At 39.8% G+C, this 20,534-nt stretch overlaps 1 protein-coding gene across 2 annotated transcripts in view; it reads left to right on the plus strand.

Annotated features, from left to right (window-relative positions):
* Positions 1-20,534, plus strand: part of ATL2 (atlastin GTPase 2) — a 37,374-nt gene that overhangs the window by 7,379 nt on the left and 9,461 nt on the right. For both annotated transcript variants that reach the window (XM_065631552.1, XM_065631553.1), the window contains exons 2-9: positions 7,707-7,987; positions 12,496-12,630; positions 14,104-14,208; positions 15,056-15,106; positions 17,231-17,287; positions 18,340-18,432; positions 18,705-18,843; positions 19,715-19,842. In XM_065631552.1, the coding sequence (XP_065487624.1) occupies positions 7,707-7,987; positions 12,496-12,630; positions 14,104-14,208; positions 15,056-15,106; positions 17,231-17,287; positions 18,340-18,432; positions 18,705-18,843; positions 19,715-19,842 (989 nt within the window). The remainder of the gene's footprint in view (positions 1-7,706; positions 7,988-12,495; positions 12,631-14,103; positions 14,209-15,055; positions 15,107-17,230; positions 17,288-18,339; positions 18,433-18,704; positions 18,844-19,714; positions 19,843-20,534) is intronic.

The following is a 20,534-nucleotide window of genomic DNA, read 5'->3' on the forward strand; positions in this document are numbered from 1 at the left end:
GCATTGGATATGTGGCAAAATGAGCAGGAAAGGCAGTTTGTACTGTGTGGTGCTGGAAATGGGAAAGGGTGGGAGAGCCCTTGTGCAAGTGGGTGGTTAAGACTCAGCTGTGCTACTGAAACGGGCTTGAAGAGGCAAGAGAGGATGGAGGAGGAAGAGGAGGAAGCAGTTACTGGCACTGTCCTGTTGGCCAAATAAATGTACTTTGAGCTGTCGCCTTAGCAAGGGACTTTTGTGCAGCAGTAGCAATGATGCCTGGCAGAGACTCAGGAGTTGGGGAGAGTAGGTGTGGGGCTCTGAAGTACATGGACATGGATAGGTGCTGTATCAGTTATTATGGGTTCATTATAGGAAAGTGCTATGGTAGCCCAGGTATCTTTCTCCATGTACTCAGCAGCAGGGACTATGATGAAAACTACTTTTGTTGTAGTTGTGTGAGAAAAAAATGTCTTCCTCCAGTGGAGGTAAAGTGAACATATGCAATATGTGTGTGTGTGGGGTTGTTTGTTTGTGTTTTTTGTGTGGTATGTGTGTGTGTTTGTTTTGTTTGGATTGTTTTTTGTTTGGTTGGTTTTGGTTTTTTTGTTTGGTTTTTTCTTTCTATTCTCTCTAAATGTGACTTGTGTGAGGCTTGTCACTCTATCAGTTTTGCTAGCTACCTGATCTAGGGAAGGCAGTTTCTTAAGGTAAACCCAGTATCTCCCTGTACTGCTCTTTGTTTTTTTTGAAATGAAAGGTAGAACTTCTTATGGAGACACACTTATGGAGTTCAGTGCTGGAGAAGCTGGATGAGAGGCTTCCTTAGCTGTAGGAACATAAAGGGAGGTGGAAAGCCGAATGTAAACTGGAGGTTGTACTAAACAATTGCCATTGCTTAAACGCTTTAGATTGTAAGAAGCATGGTTTGATCAAAAAGGAAAAATCAAAGCTTCTTTGGCTTGCTCTGTTTCCTTAAACTTCTTGCTGTCCTGACTGACAGGTTGCATATCCTGGAAATGAGTATGAAAACGGGCCCTTTGGCATACCTCCCTGTACAGCAAAAGTGAGCACTTGCTTTGCTGAGCTCCTCTGTGGCCATGGTACAGATGCGGCTGAGTGACTAAACCTGTTCTGGCTGCTAATCTAAAGATCAAACACAGGGTGATTGCAGTTGGCATCTCTCACTTATTCTTTTCTCCCTGTCCTTGTCACTCGAAATCTTGGTTTGGGTTAGCTGATTGTTTAAATTTATCAGCTGCTGACACGAGGCATACATACAAAGTACATAAAATGTAGTTATGGCCTAAAACAATTAGAAAATACTGACTGAATCTTCTTGAGTGAGCAACAACCTTAAATAACTCTGAAATACAAGCAGAAGTCTGCCAAATTTCAATCTGTGTGGCCTGCAGTGTTCACGAAGAGATTTCACTTGCCATTTCCAGAGTCCATGGTAAACTAGAGCACTGTCAGATCTGGCGTGTTCTCATTCCCATTCTCAAGAACGTAGGGAATGGGTAAGAAAGGGGAGAAAAGGTGAGGAAGAGACATTTTAGTGCTTTCCTCTGCTTTAGTCTTAGTATTCTAAAGCAGCATTCTTTGAGGGGGCTGGAAAAATACTGGTAAACCTTACTGTGGGTAGAGATCCTGTTAGGTCCTTCAGTGAGTGTGCTAATAATAGCTCTGGGTTTTAGGCAGAGTGGAAGAAGGATGAGAAGCATACTTTGTCACTATCCCTACCCTCCAATTTTTTCCTTGGTAGCTATGGAGAAACATCTTTCCTAGTAAGTTCATGATGTGCTTTCAGAAAATAAATCCTTTTTTATATACAAGGTTTTTTTGTTTTCGTTTTGCTACTTACTAGCTTATGTCAGGGTTTGTGCTGCTTCTTAGTCTCTTCTTATTGGTATTCTCTTACTTGTATGCATTTGATGGAAATAGCTGTCAACTCAAGAGTTGACTTTTTTGCTGCAGCTCTTCATTATAATGAAGTCCCCCTCTAGCTTTTCTGTCCCCTTAAATGGAGCATGTAAAACACCAGTTTATCAGTACTCTGCATAGCTATGGAGGAGCTGTGTGTTCCTGCATGCGTCCAGACCATTCAACAGAAAAGCAATTTTAAAGCATTTAGGAGAAGGCAGGCCTGTTGTTTGATTAACTGTGATCATAGGATTCATAGGTATCTAGGTCATCAGAATATCTTCTTTTTCCCCTTCTCTGGCAGAACTGTAGCTTTAGGTACTTCTCACTTTTGCTCTTGATTTATGTGACAGTTCCAGATCTGTCCCTTAACATCCCATTTTCCCGAAGGAACAGGGAGAGTTAAATGCATCTTCCCTCTCCCCTGCTCCTCTGTCAGTCTTATTGGATATCCAAACAAGTCTTTGGAACTTAGCTCATCAGTCCTATTTATAGCTGAAATATTGAAAACATTTAATTATTTCTGGCCTTAAAATGAGCTACTTGGCAGTATTTGCTAGTCAGCAATATGAAAGCAGTGATGCATTAAGGTCTGTGGCAGTCCCGTAGCTTTCATGTGGGTCTTGCTCTGAGTTTATTGCATCGAGTAGGACTGCTGGAGAAAGGGGAGGACAATTTTGTGACTTAATGATTTATTTTTAATTTTTTAGTAGATGTGCCACAGTGTTTTACCTTGTCCGAATTAGGTTTGAAGGTTAACCTGTTTTTCTGTGCTCTGGAACTCAGTTCACACATGCCAACACTTCCGTTAGTTCACTGCACCAAAACAAGAAACGTTTAAACAGTTTGTCTGCTTTCTCTTTAAGGAAAAGTTCCTAGGTGAAGCTCTGCTGCACCCCATTTAAATGTAAGGCATTCTCTCAGTTTCCTCATGGTAACTTATTTTAAGCTTTTGATTCAAGCTGTGAACTCCCTCAGGCTGTGGAGGTAGAACAGGATTTCAAGGCAGGTGGTTTGAGGTTAGTGTAGCCCACTTCAGCTTACTTTACTGTTCAGGTATGTGAGGGAGTGTTTCATGCATCTGTATTGAACTGTGAAGGGGAGATTTAAACCACTTTTGTATGGACACAAACTTGTGGTGTCTGTAGAGCACCAGGAAAAAGAGTTCAGGGATGCTCAGAGCTGAAGTGGCTAGGGCTACTAGAAGTTTTGATTTAAAGTTGGACTTCTACCAAAGTGCAGGTTTCTGTACATACAGGATATTAAGGCCACCAGCCTGACGATGTACAGACTTAGAGAAGTCTTTGTCACTCCTTGAGAGCAAATGGAAGGAGTACTCATGAGAGCCAGCAACACTGGTGAAAGTAACTTCTTTAGATTTTGTTCATCATGAAAGTCTTAAGCCACTAAAAAGCAAATGAGATTTAAATTTATTTTGATGTTGTGCTGCATCTGTGTACAGTTGTCTGTGTCCAACCCACTGTCCAGAGAAGCAATTACTAGTTCTCATTCAGTGCTTGTTGATCAGAAATCTAATTGGGTTTAGAGACAGTATGAGTTCAGCAATTAGTGTGTGGTTTTGGTTTTGGGTTTTTTTTTTGGTCATGAAAGAAGGTGAATGATGTGTTTAATGAGCTGAAGGTGTACTTGGGTTGAAACTTAAAGGCAACTTTATTGATACTTTATTTCAATTAATGCGCTTAAAAGGAGGAACCTGCATTTAAAGCAGGCTTTTTGTTTTCATAGTATCCAAATTGAGCTGTTCTCACTCCCATGCTCTTACACTTCAGGACAAATAGGTCATCAGCTGCTAGCTCTGTACTTAAGGGAAACAGGAATTAGCTTTTTTTCATTTTAACTCATACTTTAAGAAATGGGTTAATTAGTTTGTTCAGTTGAAATATTGTCCGTACATACACAAGAAGCTACTGTTCTCAAAATCTGGCTTAGCATTTCAACAAGTGGTGCTTGTTCTGGATACTTAGCTGACGAGTGTTAATAGCAGTCCTGCTGTAGCTGAGTGAAGAGCTTATACAAAACTGGGTGGTTGTATCTTCTCTTGGCTGTATTTGCTTCCATTCAAGTCTGTCCGCTTCTGTGTCTTACTGTACAATATTGCCTCTTGTATCTCCTAGCCTGTTTGACCTGGGTTAGGAAGTAGTTATGCACAATTGGAACTGTGGATTAGCTCATGTGCTCTCACTGAATGATTCAGGTTGGAAGAAGCCAAAATAGAGTAGGGGCTGACTAGTGAACAGCCACAGTAATGGCCTGAATGGATGGCGGACTTCAGAGGCTCCAGACAGAGTGGTAGATATGACTGTAGTCTAGAGCGTGTTAGTTCATTAGTGCAGAAGCTTGGAAGGTCAGATGAACATCCTGACAAAAGAAAAAGATAGCTATGGCTTTCTGGGCCTGCAACACTACGCTACAAGCTCTAGCGCCATATACTTTGAAGAGAGCTTTTCTGTATGTACTAAAAGCCTGGGGTCTAGTCTTCTGTGCACGTGGGGTTTGCCAACTGTATTGAGACCAGCCCTGTGAGTTGGATGAATCTACCAGCCTGTCTTGAGTGCCTTGGCAGGAGGCAGCATTGCCTGGCTGTTCTGCATGCTGTGCAAGGAACCGTCATCCATGCCTCTGAAACAACCACTCTCGAAGTGTGAATGTATGGGGTGGATGTGCTGGGTCTGTAACCCCATTACTGGGATGGAACTAGACTTCTCAAAGTGTTAGGAGACACTATAAAAACAAAACAAGAAAACCCACACAACAAAAAAACCTCCAAAACAACTGAAGTCTGTTGCTTTGGTTGCCTTTCTAGCAGTACTGAAGGTGTTGTCATGGGAGGCTGCCATGAGCTCTGCAAGTCCAAATTACTGTCCAGTTGGCTAGAAACACCTCAGTGTAGGGGTGGTCATACTGTGAACACCACTTCTTCCAAAGTTAGTCCTCATCCATTCCTATACTTAATTTGCTGGACTATTGTAAGAACCTAGAGCAGTTTTTGGTCCTTTTGAGTGGGCTTTAGGAAAAATCCACTTAAATTCTGAGTTGCAAGTAGTACAGTATGATCATGCCAGTGCAGGTAGAGGAAGTAAGAAGTAGGGCTTCCTGTTCTGAATTTTGTTAACTTCTGGCCTGGCTTGACTTGACTTGACAGTGCTATCAGCACACTTATTTTATGAACTGCTTACAGAACTTACTACAATGCTTTTGCAGAAAACTGGACTGTGAAGTGGACCTTCTTGTTTTGAGAGACTGCTCTGAAAGTAGTTCTTGGAAGTGTAATGTGATCCTTCTAACCAGGCTGCTGAAGCCTTCCAGAAAGGCTTCCAAAGTACTCCAGTGCTGCCTGAGACAGTAATTAGCTGGAGTAACAGGTTAAGCAGCCAGAAGGTGGTATAAAGGACCAAAAAAGTTGTGGCATCTGCCCAGGAGCGCATGACAGATTAGCATATGCTGATTATGCTGCTGGGATGAGCAGTAGCACTTGTTCTAAAGTTGACATGCTTAATTTGTGCAATGTCTGTCCTGGTAATTGCTAAGTAGTACAAAATCTCTTGAAGAGATGGGCGTTCTCTGCAACTTGAGCATGAAGTTATCAAACCAGCTCTTCTGGATGGATCAAGTTTCCTTCACAGCTGTCAACACTGTAGTTCTCCACCCTCTAATGTGCTTGATTCATGGTAATGATGGTCTTTTCTGAAGGTAGGTTGACACTGTTCAGATATGTTAGGTTGGCTAGTCAAAAAAACCCCCAAAACTCCAACAAACCAAATCAAACAAAAAGCCCAACTTGATGCTTTGGAATTGACTTTCCAATTTCTGCTGCTTAGAATTTAAGCATTCAAGTTTACTTCCTGTTCAAACTAAGTCCTACACTAGTTTGATACATTCAAACCTGTTGTGTGGGACTTTTTGTGTTTTGTTTGTGGGTTTTTTTGGGTTTTTTTTGTTTTTTGGGTTGGTTGGTTGGTTTGTTTTGGGGTTTTTTGAGTTTTGTTTGTTTGTTTTTTCCAGGGTTTTTTTGGTTTTTTTGTGGTGTGGTGGTGGTTTTTTTTTTTTTTTTAAGATTTAGTGTCACTGGCCTTTGAGGGCAGCACATATTTGCTTGGAAATGGAAGTGTCCTCTCTGATTTGCAATGAAGTGAAATATCAGAACTAGCTAAAGAGACAGTTACTGGAAAAACTCCAGGGTCACCATGTTACCAGTTTTTCAGGTTTGTGGTAATAAATGTCTCATTACATCCACAAACCAGAGCGTGTTGGAGCACTGTTCATAAGTCTTTCGCTGAAGATGGTATCTAGGATGCAAAATCTGGCAGGAATGACTTGGCAGGTCCTGTGGGTATTGGCAGGGTCTCTGCCATGGATGAATTAAACTGTGGTGTGTTCCAGGATGCCTCATCACACATCCTGCGAGAGAATGCTGCTTCTGAGCTCCTCCTGCAGGAAGTATGGGGGCTGTGTAACATCCTGCGTGCAGTGCATCAAGTAACCGGAGATGGCTGCTGCTTTGTTAAAGTGATGCTTGGAAATGCAAGCATGACTAACAGTCCAACATACTGAAATTCATACAGTGATGTTTACAGATAAGTAACTGCTAGGAAGGTGCCTCAATCAGGTTTGTGTGCATGGGATTCTGATAGAATATGGCAAATGTAAATCTGGAGGTGGAGGCAATTCTGGAAGCACAAAACCACTTCCAGATGTTTGGTAGGAGAAGTGAAATCAGGCCAGCGGTAGAGTTAATTTCTGCTGTGGGGCAAACTTGAGTGTTGTGGTACTTGAACAAGAGACTTGCATCTTGTTCAGGTCAGTCTGTTTTTCTTTTAGGCCTCTAGTCCAGTAACTGCTGAATTCTGGAAGTCAGGAAGATAGGGTATTGGTACTATTGTGCTATATGTCTGAAGGGCCCTTTTACCTCAATTTTTCATTCGCTAGTAACTTAAATCTCATCTGAGTTATAGTTCTTCCAGCTACTGATTGATTATGAAAGGGTATGAATGCTTAAATTGTGTATAAAATATTCTCTTAACTCATTTTGAAAGAGTTGGTACTTAGTGTCATTAAATCTCCCTTAATAAGGTGTCATAGGAAGAGTATGAAGCCAGAAAGTACTTCAGTGGTTTTTTTTTCTTCTTATCTCAAAAGTGTTAGGCCTTGCACATACATGCTCAGGAGTTTATCATCTTGCAAGCAGTGAATAGGCACTCTGAAGTCTATGCTGTATTGAGAATTGAAGCAGGTGTAATGAGTTGGAATTGGAGAGGAACTTAACCATCTTCTAATGTATGTATTCCTGGGGTTACATACTAGTTCAGTGGTCTTGCTTGTATGTGTTGGTAAACAATACTGTCAGAAAACACTGCAGAGTTTTGTTTTGGTTTTTTTGTTTGTTTTTTCCTTAAAATATTATAAGAAGGCAGTGATCTAAAAATGGTGGGGTTTGGCCCTCTTTGGAGCTTATTTTGTACTAATTTTTGGCAGATAAGAGAGAAAAGGCTCTTGATTTTTAATGGAAGTTATACTTAAGAAGCTCCTAGAAGGGGTTTTGGTGCTGAAAACCAGTTTTGTTTTGTGATTTATTGAAACAGAGAATGCTGAAGATCTGAAATATAGACCGTATGCAAAGCTGATGAAAACAGGGAACTGCTGTTGATGTTGTGGTCTGCATGTGTGCTTTCCCAAGAACATCACTCTTACTGCTGGGAATGAACACCCAGCTCAAGGCTTTGCTTCAAAGAAATGTCTGGTGCCCTAAGCTCTGACTTACTAATGTATTGTAACCTGTCAAATTGCAGGTAAGCATTATGAGGAAGAAGAAGAGGAGGATGCCTTACCTGACTCAGATGCCCTGCCGGACTCGGATGATGAGGTGGATTTGGATAAGCCACGCCCCATACAGATTGTTCTTGCTCATGAAGATGACCATAACTTTGAATTAGATGAAGATGCATTGGAAAAAATCTTGCTTCAGGAACACATCAAAGATCTTAACATAGTAGTTGTGTCTGTAGCAGGAGCTTTCCGCAAAGGAAAATCTTTTCTGCTGGACTTCATGCTTAGATATATGTATAACAGGGTGAGTAATTTGGCTTTTCCCTGCAGGAAAAAAATACCTGTGTATTTGTTGACTTGAGCACAAATATAGCAGATCAGTTTTTTCTTACTTGTTTTGGGGTGGGTAAGCCAGCTGCTATTTCTATTCTGTGAAGAAGTATGTTTAAGTGACATGTTTTCAATATAAATTTTCCTGCAGTTACCAAGGGAAGTTACTTGTGTCCCAATGTAAGTGGGTGTAAGAAGAATTTGAATGAGGGAGCATGGTGGCCTTCTAGTTGAGCTTTGGAAAGGGCTCGTCCATGTGGTGGTTTGGAGGAATCTTGCTTTGACTTGATAGCCTGAAATCATATTGTAGCACTAGCTTAACCTTTGTTGCAAAAACAAGAGCCTTATGAGGTAGCTGTTGGAGGACTAAATCTGCTTAAATCTGAGGTGTGGCAAAAGGGAGAAAGTCTCCTGTTTGCTGCTTAGAGCCTCTGAACATAATACAGGAACTTTTAAAATCCTTTTAAGTCATTATTTAATGAATGCCTCATCCAAAATTTAGTTTCTTTTCTTAGTTTGTACCTTTTGGCTGGTGTTGTCTTGTGTCTACTGTAGTTTGAACTCTTGGCTGATACAGTGAAGGTGGGATATGGCCTCCTGTGAATATACACATCTGCCTGTCACAGGTTGTGTTTCTTTGAATCTGCATAGTGAATATTGACGATTCACTGTTTTGTTGCTTTTTGAAGCTCTTAAAAAAAACCAGAACAGATTCTTTTTTTGGTCACTGTTCTTCAGAGTTGGAATTCACGGTAGCAGAAACTAACCACAGCTGCATCTATTTTCTCTGTGCTAGCTGGCTTGAGGAGGAATAAAGATGAAGCCTGCAGTTACAGGAAATAGGGAATATTGCAAAGAAGCTGCTGGTAGTTGGCAGATGAGGAGTTCCTTTCTTTTGTTCCCAGTTGAATTCCTCTCGCTGATTTGCTGTGAGCTCTATAAGAAAGGCACTGAGGATATCATAGGAGGAATACAGAGTAGCAAGCTGATGCTCCCAACTTCTTAAGACTCTAACCTAGGAAGGAATAAATGTTTCATTGATGTAACTGTTCCATGGGTGGCCTTTTGTGTGTGTGTATAAACCCTCTGTAGTGTCCTGTTTATATTAACAACAAACAAACAAGCCGAAACTAAAAAACACAAACAAAACCCGCGAACTCCCAAGAAGTGTAGCAATCTGAGCTAGATGGTGGCTGGGTAGAGGTAGTTCATTCCAGAAATGGAAGGGGTGGGCTATAAGCAAATACTCTTTAACTTTCAGAATGTGAAATAAAACAAAAGTTCATAAAGTAAAATGGATTGAAATGCTGTTTCAGCCTTGTTTATTATCATGCCTTTCTGTTCCCTTTATTGTGCAATCACTGTTTTCAGTTTTCTATAGGTGTCCTTCAAAATACTATTTGTTTAACTTAAATTGAAGATGAAGGCAAACTTGACCAGCTATCGTAACAACTATCTCTTACGAAAAGTGGAGAGGTCTTGTTCTCCATGTGCTGCTTCAGGCCTGACATTTGCCTTCTGAAGCTATAATGATCTGTGCTGATCAAACTCAACAATGCATCAGAAGACACTGCCCAATTGTTTGCCTGCCAGCTCAGTGACATAAACTGGCTTAGGGAGTTTGACAAGCATCAGAGGTGCTCCAAACTGATCGATGGGAGTTGGAGATGAGAGAAGATAAGTGCAACACCACCTCTTTTGAGCACTGCTGCATTTGCAACACCACCCTTTTTGAACACTGCTGGATTGCATCAAGTGGTATCCTCTGTGCTTATGCAAATTTCAATACAGGAGGGGAGGCCTTGGTGTAGTTTCATAGTACTGTGTAGTCTGATCACTCCATCTCCAGTCAGGCTTAATACAAGTCTGTATTTTCTGTGAAATAATTATTGGATCCCGCACAAAATACTAAAGCGTCTGCATTCAGTTTGTACCCTAACCAAGCAATTTGTGGATATCCTTTCCTGTGTATATTGGCATGTGATGCAAAACTTGCCAGGATACTACGGAATCCCATTTTCTTAAACCAAGCACTGGAGGTCATGTATAAAGTTACCATTCTAAAAATCTCACTCGTGCCAGTTGAAGTCACAGGTAGGATTTTGGCACGGCAAGACTGGTCACTAACTTCAGGGAGGGGCCATCTCATTTCAAGCACTGATACTTAATATTACAGTGGCTCATTTGAAAAGGAATAGAATAATTTGCTGCAAAACAGCAGTGGTTGTGCATTCAGCAAGCTGCTGGAGGGATCCTGTGATCTTTGTTGCAGTTTAAGCCTTATTAGGAGTTGGGTGCAGTAATACCAGTAAACTTAGATTTAAAAGCTTTTTTTACAGGAGAGTGACCTTCTTAGCTTGTATTAATCTGTGGGGCGTGCTGTGTACTAATGACACTATGCAAATAAAGCTGCATTGGTCCTTTCCCTAGTGTGGAATATATTTGGAGAGGTTATCTTTTAGGTGACTGATACAAAATTGTAGTGTAACTTGTAGCTTTTTCCCTCCTCCCATCTCTTGAGTATCTTTCAAGCCAACTTGATGGGTGAAGTGTTAAAATACTGAGTTTTTACTATGGAAAGATGGAGGTAACAAACTAGGAGTGCTTCAGGCTGATGCAAAGGTCAGTCAGAGACAGTCTTAAGTGCATTATCCACTTGTTGTACCTGTTAAGTCACCAGGGTCTCCTGTGACATGAATCACATATAAAATCAAATGTGATCCTATCTAGTGTTCATTGAGGGATTTGTCAAAACATTCGTATAGTTTTAGTCTGAATTGCTACAAATAAGGATAATTGCTGAACCAAACTGGGGAAAAGGATTCTTGTATAAGTGATGAATGGAACATATTGTTGAATAACGTAACAGATTATTTTGAAAAAAATGAAAAGCTACAGTGCATTGACATACACCTGTGAAATTTGGTTCAGCATTTCAAAACTGTATCCTGGAGTGTACTAAAGCCCAAAGCAGGCCTGGAGCTTTGGTTTTTAGAGTGGTCAGTGGATGTATAGCATCTTCTAGGATAAAACACTCCAGGGGAAAGCTGTTCAGGTTTTGCTTAATCTCTCTGATAGAGGTGTATGTCCATGACAAAACAAACAAACCCAAACAACCAAAAAAAACCTCACCCCCAAACAAAAAAACCCCTACCAACCTACCTGTAAAGAGCTGTGGTTCTCTTCACCTGGATACCCGCGTTCACTTTCTGAATTTTTATCTGCTCATCTCGTACTTTTGCCAGGTCTGATCCAAATAGCAGAACCGAATGGCATGCACTTATCATTCAGGAGGACATTTGTGCAGAGCTGCTCAATTATCTTTCCCTCTTAGTATGGTTTTCTCTGCATGCTGCTAGGCATGAGGAATGTGTGCAGGTTATTTTGTTGTGTTTTTTGTTTTGTTTTTTCCCATTCACCTTTAGAAATAGTTCTACTTATTTGTAGTAAGTATTTCTATTCTGGGTGCTCTTGCTGTTTTCTGAGATATAAAGAGATGTGTCTTGAGGTCTTTTCTGAAAACAGCCAGTGCAGAATCTGCAAGGTAGAGACCATAGTCTAGTGAATTGAGAAGTCTCCCCTTTGACCTTCTCAAAGAGCACTTTCCTGGCTAGTGATCTTCTCTGGGCAGTCAGAGGCAAATTCATTAAACATCTCTTTCTGTTCTGCCAGCATGGTGTGCTCTACTCTGTGAAAGGTTTTTCTTGAAGCCCAATCATCAGTTAAACTATTGTCTATCTACCACTTCTCTCTTGTAGGATTTCAGTGTACATAAACCTATGACAGTGAAACTTCTTCAGGGTACCCGTCATGCACCTTACTTGCCCAGTATATAAAGTGCATTTCTAGGTTAAATGTGCTCATATGATGGCTGGATTCTTCTTCATGAGCTCCTACTCTGTGTGTTGGCTGTCATTGAGGACCGAAGACCTCGTTACAGTACTATCGGCCAGAAATGTTAGCTGCAAACTGTGCTTGACTCTGTGATAACCTTTTCTGCAGTGGGTGATCTGCCGATGAAATTTGAATATGGATGGATTGATTGACATGTATCATTAAGTCAAGATCAGTTTTTTGTTCCTCGTAGAGGTTTAGCTGTTCTTGTAGTTAAAATACATGCTACTTACAGCTTTGCTTGAGTTGCGTTTCTCAGCTGTGAGAGAAGAGCATGAGTGTGAAGTGGAATTGATGGACAAAACTGAGCTCTTCTCATTAGCTCTGAGTGGGTGAGACTGTGCACATATACTCTTCAGTGGCTGAGAAGTTGTGCAGATGCTGAAATACGGTAGACTTGAACAACACTTCATGGATGATTCTTGAAACACAGCAGAGCAGTGTTACATTTTAATATTTTGTGTAGTATTGTCAATTGGTTCTGAGGAAAATGAGAGAATAATGTGGAAGTCTGCTAAAACATAGCTTGTTAAAAAATATAAAAATCTCTAGCTTATTTAAAAATAAGCTTCTCTTCTTGTTTTTTAGACTTCTCCTTGCTGGATAGGTGGAAACACTGAGCCATTGACTGGGTTTACATGGAGAGGGGGATGTGAACGGGAAACCACTGGCATTCAGATTTGGAGTGAAGTGTTTGTAATTGATAAACCCAATGGGACAAAGGTAAGTGCTTGACTTAAATAGGTGCCTGTAAGGATTTTTGCCTCTATGTATACTTCTAATACCATGGGTTTCTTGCTGGCAGTTCAAACATCAGTAGCTTTCCTTTGCATTCAGTATCCACATAACATTTTTGGAAACCTCATAGCAGTGGAAGTACGAGTTTTCCTGCTGGGTTGTAAGATTCAGTCTCCAACAATAGTCCCATTTTGAGAGTACTTTGTTTTGGCAAAGTCTACTCTGTCCAGGCTGATGAATGGGTTATACTGTGGATGTTGTAAAACTGTAATGGCTATAAGTAACATAGATAAATGCTGTGAGAACAACTCTGTAACAGACAGTTTTTTGAGAGGTGAGAATGTGTTCTAGGTTGTAGCTGTGTTCTAGTGAAATGTAATGCACAGCTATAAGTACTGGGAACAACCTCAGTGTCTAGAAGCTGGTCTTTCCATATGGTTAACTGGTAGTCCATAAAAAGAAGGACTAACAGTCCTAACAGTGGGATAAAAGGCACTAACTAATCAAAACTGATGCACTTTTTTAAACTCTTAAGTCAGTTCACCTGCAACCAAACTTTGTAGTTATTAATCTTCATGCTGAAAAGTGTTGATGTTGTTAATAAATATTTATTCCATAGTACTGGTGGTGTATCTTGAGCTATTTGTGTTCTCCTGAACCATAAGCTTTTGGTTATTTAACTCTCATACCTTCTGCATTTGCAAAGGAAACATCTGATGGCCAATTAATAAGGGACACTTATCTTAAACAGATAGTGGCTTAGGAGTGTGCAGGAAGTTTTATCAAATTTCATAGCTAACATTTCATATTTCTCTGGCTAAAAAAACAGTTAAATTGCAAGGATCTGTTGGTGCTCTGGGGAAAAAATCACTCACTTTTTCTTGCTTATCAGTCATCTCTAAGTGAAAGAGAAGGAAATCGTAGTTGATACCAAAGACGGGAATTGGACAGATGAACTTCTGTCATTAAGATGGCTTCATTCCTTATTATTCTAGCAGACAGTCGGGATCAATTATCTTGCTTTATTCTGAAAATGATCAATTTAAGATAGTGTGATGGTGTTGTGTTGTGGTTTTTTTTTTTTTTTTTTTTAAAGTAACCATCTTACTCTTAGCTCTAATGAATAGTGCTGGATCATCAGCTGAGATCAAAGTTCTTCCAGGGAGTGAGAGTCATCTGTTACTCTGCACTGTACCTACACTGGGCTAGGGAGGCTATTTCTGTGGGAGAAGGTAACTAGTGTAGCAAGTACAAGGATTTAAGCCTCAGGATGTGGCTCTGTAATTGTTGCTTACTAAGCTGTAGGTGTGTATAGGCATGTGCACAGGGAGCTGGTTGAGGTTTGAGTAGGTACAGGGACAGAGACTTCCTCTGCTTGAAACAGAATTTATCCCAATGCCTTGGACTTTGAAAGTGTAACAATTTGGTTAACTATTGCTGCTCTTTAAAATTCTCCAGGTTGCTGTACTGCTCATGGATACCCAAGGTGCCTTTGATAGCCAGTCCACTATCAAAGACTGTGCGACGGTTTTTGCTCTGAGCACCATGACAAGTTCTGTCCAGGTGAGAATACCTGTGCTGACAAATAATGGCAGGTATAGCAATACGCTAGCCTGAACATGCAAAGAATATCTCTCTAGCTATGCTTTGGAAGTTGACCTGCATATCTTCCTCCAACTATTATGCAAACTTTTGTACTTAATGTCTTATTTTCAGTATAGTATAGTATACCACGTTAGTTTCTCTGTGGAATCAAGGTTATCAAAGACGAAGCTGAGTTAAATTGATGACTAAACGGGGGAATCTCAAAAAAAAAAAAGTCAAAGTAGCAAGCACTTCTATATAGATGTTACAGAAACTTTAAGACTTTAGATGCAGCTTTGGGTGAAATTACACTAATTACAGTTGCTGATACTGTTGGAATTCTGACAATTCTCTTGTGCTATGCTCAAAACTACTTTTAAGTTTGTGCCTTACATGTGCCAAAAATGAGCAGGTTTTTGAGGGATGACAAGTGACCTTCTTCAGACATGCTGCAACATGAAAGTAACAGGAGTATGTAGAACACTACTTTTGCCTTGTGGGCTTCTTTTTGGTGTGTGTGGTGGGGTTTTTGTTGCTGTTTGTTTTGGGTTTTTGTCTCTGTGTTTAGGATGAGTTGTGGGTTATTGATATATCTTTTGAGTATACTGCTATCCAGTATTTTTGCTATTGAAACAGTCACAAGCTCCCTGGATAAAATCAAATTTCTCTGAGAAGAATTTTAAAGGCAAAAAAACCTGGCAAACTAACTACTCAGTCATTTATGTTGGAGAAATATAAAATATAAAAATACTCAAGATATCTAAAAGAGATTACATGTAGATAACGGTTTCATGTTACACTGTAATTCTTTTACTGTCCCTTGCAGGTATACAACTTGTCCCAGAATATTCAGGAAGATGACCTTCAACATTTGCAGGTAAGAATATGCTGAATTTATATTAAGCTGCTTCTGAATGGATAGTCTTGATATTGTTCTTGAGGTTAGTACTAATGTAACTGTGATTTGGGAGCTGCGTGCTCATATAAAACATTGAAGCTGACCTGATGCTAAAACTAGTACTGCCTGTAACAACAACGTTATTTGCATCAACTCCGTGATGCTGTGATGCTTCTGCTATGCCAATGCAGGGGTAAAGCAATACAGGCTTCTAATCTGGCTAAATCTTATCTTTTAAAAGTCTGTTCTCTATATGGTAAGTTCTGAAATTCAAAAAAGCATGAGAAAGGGAAATGGTTTATGGAAGTACTTTCTGAGAAAATTCCAATGTTTCTCCTTTTTCCCTAAAATAGGAAAATGGATAATCTTTTGTAACCAGCTTCTAAGGAAATGTGGGAGCTTGGGTCAGAGCAGAAAGAGTATCTTCCACTTAGAAACCTTTTCCAGTTTTTCAACTGAGAAACTTCTGTGGAGTTTTATTTCTTAGAAACAAAAGCAGGAAAGGGTTGTCCTCTCTTTTCATCCTCTAATGGAATATTGTGGTCAAAAGCCACTGTATTCTGGCTTCATGTGAACAGTGCAAGAACCTTAGCTCCTTAACTTAAAACCTATAGCTTTGAAGGCTAGCTTGTGTATTAACAAATGCTTGCCTGTGCTCAGGCCGTGACCTTGTCACAGCTTAAAACTGTTTTACATGTCTTCTGATTGAAAGGCCTTCTGTCTTGGTCAGTGCTGCAAAAGACTGGCTGCCAATACTGGAAGTAGAAGAGCACTAACTAAACATAGTCTTGTGATGCCATTCTCTGTTAACAGAGTTGTATCACTCGGCCAACAGCAGCCCCACCCCCCAAAATCCACCCAAGCACTGCAAACAAAAAAAACCTTAGCTAGTTTTTGAAAGCCAGGCTTCCCTCATGACTTCAGTCCTTTGACAGCCTCAATGCGGTCTGAATAGAGCAATTCCTTTCTGTTATACTGGAAGATGAGATTTAAGGGAAGAGAGAGATGATAAATATAAGCATTTGGAGGGGCCACCCATGCATTTAGAGTTGGGGCAAGGAAGGGAAGGGCTGAGGGAAAAGGAAATCCTGAATTTGTTATAACAGGGATTTCTGTTATTCTGGAATACTGTTAGCCTCTCTTGCTGCCTTTTCTGTGTAGCAGGCAAGTGAATGGGGTAGGGAGTTAGGATCAAAGGAGCTGGACTTATGGATGCGTGGCCACTTCATTGCTTCTTTTGCTTAGGGTGATGAGGGCTTGGAAGTTCATTTTTGTTAAATTAGTCTTGTAAGTTCTCAGATGCTCTTGTGATCAGCACAGAGGAAGCTGACTTTTTAGCCGTAAAATTTAGCTGAGATGTTCCAAGAGTTAGTTTTGATGGGAGAAAACAGTTGCCTGGTATTAGAGGATACTGATGTGCTTCCTCCATCTCGACCTCCAAGATCTGTAAGGGAGCTAGCATGGATCAACACCTGACAGTATTGACTTCTGCTGAAACAGCCAGCACAGTCCATAATTCACGTTCTTGTGGGCTGTCTGGTGCATTCAGTCCAGTGAAGAATGCTCCTACTGGTATTAAAGGTAGTGAAGGCAACAAGAAGACAGCTGACACTTGCCTTTATACAGGATGGAAAGAACAATTATCAGTTAAGGTCACGGGCTGAAGTAGGAAGCTGCTGAAGTTGGCTTGTATTTAAATGTCTGATACATTTGCTCTAGTCAACTTCCTTGAGATTTCCAGGAATAACTCTTTTGTTGGAAGTAAGGGGCAAATGTTAAACAGACATACCTCCTTAGCCTAGGAAACAAGTGTTAGAAACTGGTTTACTGAGAGACACAGCCAGCTTTCCTCTGAGAAGAGCCCACAGGCCACCCGCTTAGAGCTGTGGTATGTTAACAGTTATGGCACTGTGAAACCAGTGGAAGTTGTCTCCTTCCTGAATTTTACTGAGGATCAGTGTACTTGTTCTTGAGGTGTATTGGTCATTCTCATACCATAATAGGATTTAAGAACAAATGCTTTATTTTCTAGTGGCATAATATTATATTTTACAGTAGAAAAATATGTTTTATATGTGAGATCCTTATTCTTCTTTCTATCAGTTGTTTACAGAATATGGAAGACTAGCTATGGAAGAAATCTACCAAAAGCCCTTTCAGGTAACTGTCTATGTTAAATGGATCTTAAACAATTGAATGTGTAGAAAATAAGCTCAAGATAATCTATGAAGAGAAATTAGTTGGGCTGAAGCTAGCCTGTTCTTTACAAGACTGATTTTCATTTCCTGTCACCACATTTCTTGGCAAAAACACAATGGAAAAGTGCTGAAGAGGATCGCATTTTGGGCAAGTGCAACTTTGTGCCTGAGTGATAAGGCATAAAACAAATGGAAGTGTCAAGTGATGTGCAGACGTTAAGGAGAAGTTTTGCACTGCCTTCTTATGCACTACTCTTTGAGATATGGCTGGTCTTTGGTGGTTTGTGGTTCTGAGTAAAGGTCATGTGGCCTCTAAGGAATAGCATTGAGGAGGGCAATGTTGTGTTTCATTTACTTGAAGCATGACTGGCTTTACCATTAAGTCTTGAAACTGCCAGCTTCTCCTGACTGTTTGCTGAGCCAGAGAAGGGTTTGAAGCTTCTTCTGTTTAGTGGAGACAAAGAATGAGATCCTTTCCATCTTGAAGTATCCTCCTTAATTTATAGAGCACTACTAATAGCAGTCAACTAGTAAGTTTTAAGACTCCTGTGTCTCTAGAATACTCAGCCTGTGTGAGTCCCTGATGTTCTTGCGATTGGTGCAGGCATGATGCATTCTTTGTAAAGCACCTCGTCTGATATAAGAGTAATGTCAAGGTTTGTTTTCTGTCTTCAGCTGATGGGAGAGGACAGTGTAATCCCTGTGAGATAGCAAAAGGCAAACCCATGGAACAGGGAAGCTATCTTTTTGAGACTCTTGGGTACTTCCTTTCAGATAAGGAGTGAGTTGTATTTGTGTTGTTTGTGTGGGTTTGGTTGTTTGGGGTTTTTTGTGGGTTTTTTTGCCCTTTTTTTTTTTTTTAACAAGCAAACACTTGCACCACAAAACTACAAGGCTACTTCATTTAGAGCAGCCAAGCTTAGACATTTCTTTTACTTAAAATAATCATGTGTGATAGTGTTTTTTGACCTTTGCAATGATGCAAACCATTCACTGCTGTTCTTCCTGATACAGACACTAATGTTCTTAATTAGAGATTGGAGTTATCCTTATGAACATGCTTATGGCTTGGAAGGAGGAAAAAAGTTCCTAGAGAAAAGATTGCAGGTAAGTTATCTCCAGTAGTCCTAGTGTGGTCTTTTAGCTCAATTGACAACTTACTGTTAAGATAAAGATGCACGATAAGCTGACTCTTTGCGCTAATACGCTTGTGATTCCCACTTGTGCGGAGTTCTGGGGTTTAGAACTTGGTATTTTTAGGTTCAGGATGAAAGCTTAAATGCACTTTTTTTCTCTTACTGCTTTTAAGCTGATATTTAATCTTGATTGCAGTAGTGCAAGACTAATAGCAGTTCTTACTGCCCTTGTTTTTTCTTCAGGTAAAGCAAAATCAACATGAAGAGCTACAGAATGTACGGAAGCATATTCACTCCTGTTTCAGTAATCTTGGCTGTTTCCTGTTGCCCCACCCCGGTCTTAAAGTTGCAACAAATCCAAATTTCGATGGGAGGTTGAATGGTAGGAAGCTTTCCATTGTGTGTTTCTTGATTCAAATCACTGAATTTGTTTTCTTTTGTAACAGAAGTTAAATGCTGAAATGGTTGGCTATTAAAATCCTTGATTGGAAAAATGTAGGGCTAAAAGGTAAAACTCTGGAATCCAGAAATGTGCATTGTGTGTTCTTTTCAGTAGTTTAAAGGTAGAGGAATTAAGCAGGCAGACAGAATGCATATATATATATATATGTGTGTGTCTAGCTTTTGATTGTAATCTGATAACTTCAGACATACTTGAAAGGTCATTAATTAAGGATTCTAAAGATAAATAGGATTCCAGAGGGGAGAATTCACAAAACTGAAGACTTTACTTTCTTAAAATTGAAAGACTTTTCTCTAAGAACTTGCTAAACAAAGATCAGAACTAGAATGACTTTAAAATGGAAGCTGCAGACTTCTGCTACTGCAGAATGAGAGGCAGTCAGGATTTCTCCAAATGCTGCTTGTCATGCATCAGAGGAAGTGTATCAGAATAGCGAAGGCTAAAAAAGTGGATTTGTGATAGTGGGATGCCGACCGCTTCTGTGCCTAGAACACAGGCCTGTGGGATTGCTGGTATAATTGGGGAAATGCACCTTAAATATTACAAGGACTATGGAACCCTGTTCTCTCAGTCTGAATTTAAGATTAAGGAGTGGGTAGAATTTACTAAATCTATACTATGTATTTAAGTCTTTAAGTATCTTAAAAATGTAGTCAAGAATTTTGATGCTATGGATTTTGAAGGGTCAAAGGTTATCAGTGTTCCTTTAGGAAATGTAACATTTAAAACAAACAAACAAACCCAAACAGCTAACCACTTTTTTTTTTTTTAATTGATTGATTTTTGTTAGATATAGATGAGGATTTTAAAAAAGAACTGCGGAATTTGGTACCATTACTGCTTGCCCCTGAAAACTTGGTAGAAAAAGAGATTAGTGGATCCAAGGTGACTTGTAGAGATCTTGTAGAATACTTCAAGGTAAGCAAACTCATACTAATTATTTCTGCTAATGGCTTAAAAGAGTATTCTAATTTTAGGGCATGTTGTTCCCAGAGAAGATAAGATATCTAGGCTGACACTCACTGATCAACTGACTTTTATTTTCATTTCATTACACTGACTTTCCAGAACTGGCACAAAACTTCCTAACAGTGTAGCTCTTAGCAAGTTACTATTGGCAAAGTTGTGTTGGTATTTTTTTCCTTGTAAATAGGCTGAAATACTGTATTAGAGATTTTTTTTTTTCCTGCTTTTAAGTCCTAGTTGGTCTGGATATATGGCCTTTTTTTTTTTTCCTAAAAAAAAAAAACCAACGTGTCTCATGTAGATTGTACAGATAGAAAACCAGCTCTTAAACTTATGGATAAGCACTGAAAATTTTAGATATCCCCTTCTGGATTTTTAACATGCAAGGAAGATGCTTTTGAAACACTTGAATGTGCAGTGGCACTGTATGCTCTGAAATATTTGTGTATGATACTTGCAGCTGTTAGACTCTTGAGCTGTTTTGGTATCATGGTGACACCAGCAGAAATGTGATAACATAATCCCTACATCACCAGGAATTGGTCTGGTGTGTGTAACCTTTTTTTGTATTGGAATGACTTAGACAGTTGGCTTGGTAGGAGAAAGTGGCATGCATTCCTGAAGCAATCAATTTTGCACTACTA

Source organism: Caloenas nicobarica, chromosome 3 (assembly GCF_036013445.1).
Source record: "Caloenas nicobarica isolate bCalNic1 chromosome 3, bCalNic1.hap1, whole genome shotgun sequence".
Classification (NCBI taxonomy): domain Eukaryota; kingdom Metazoa; phylum Chordata; class Aves; order Columbiformes; family Columbidae; genus Caloenas; species Caloenas nicobarica.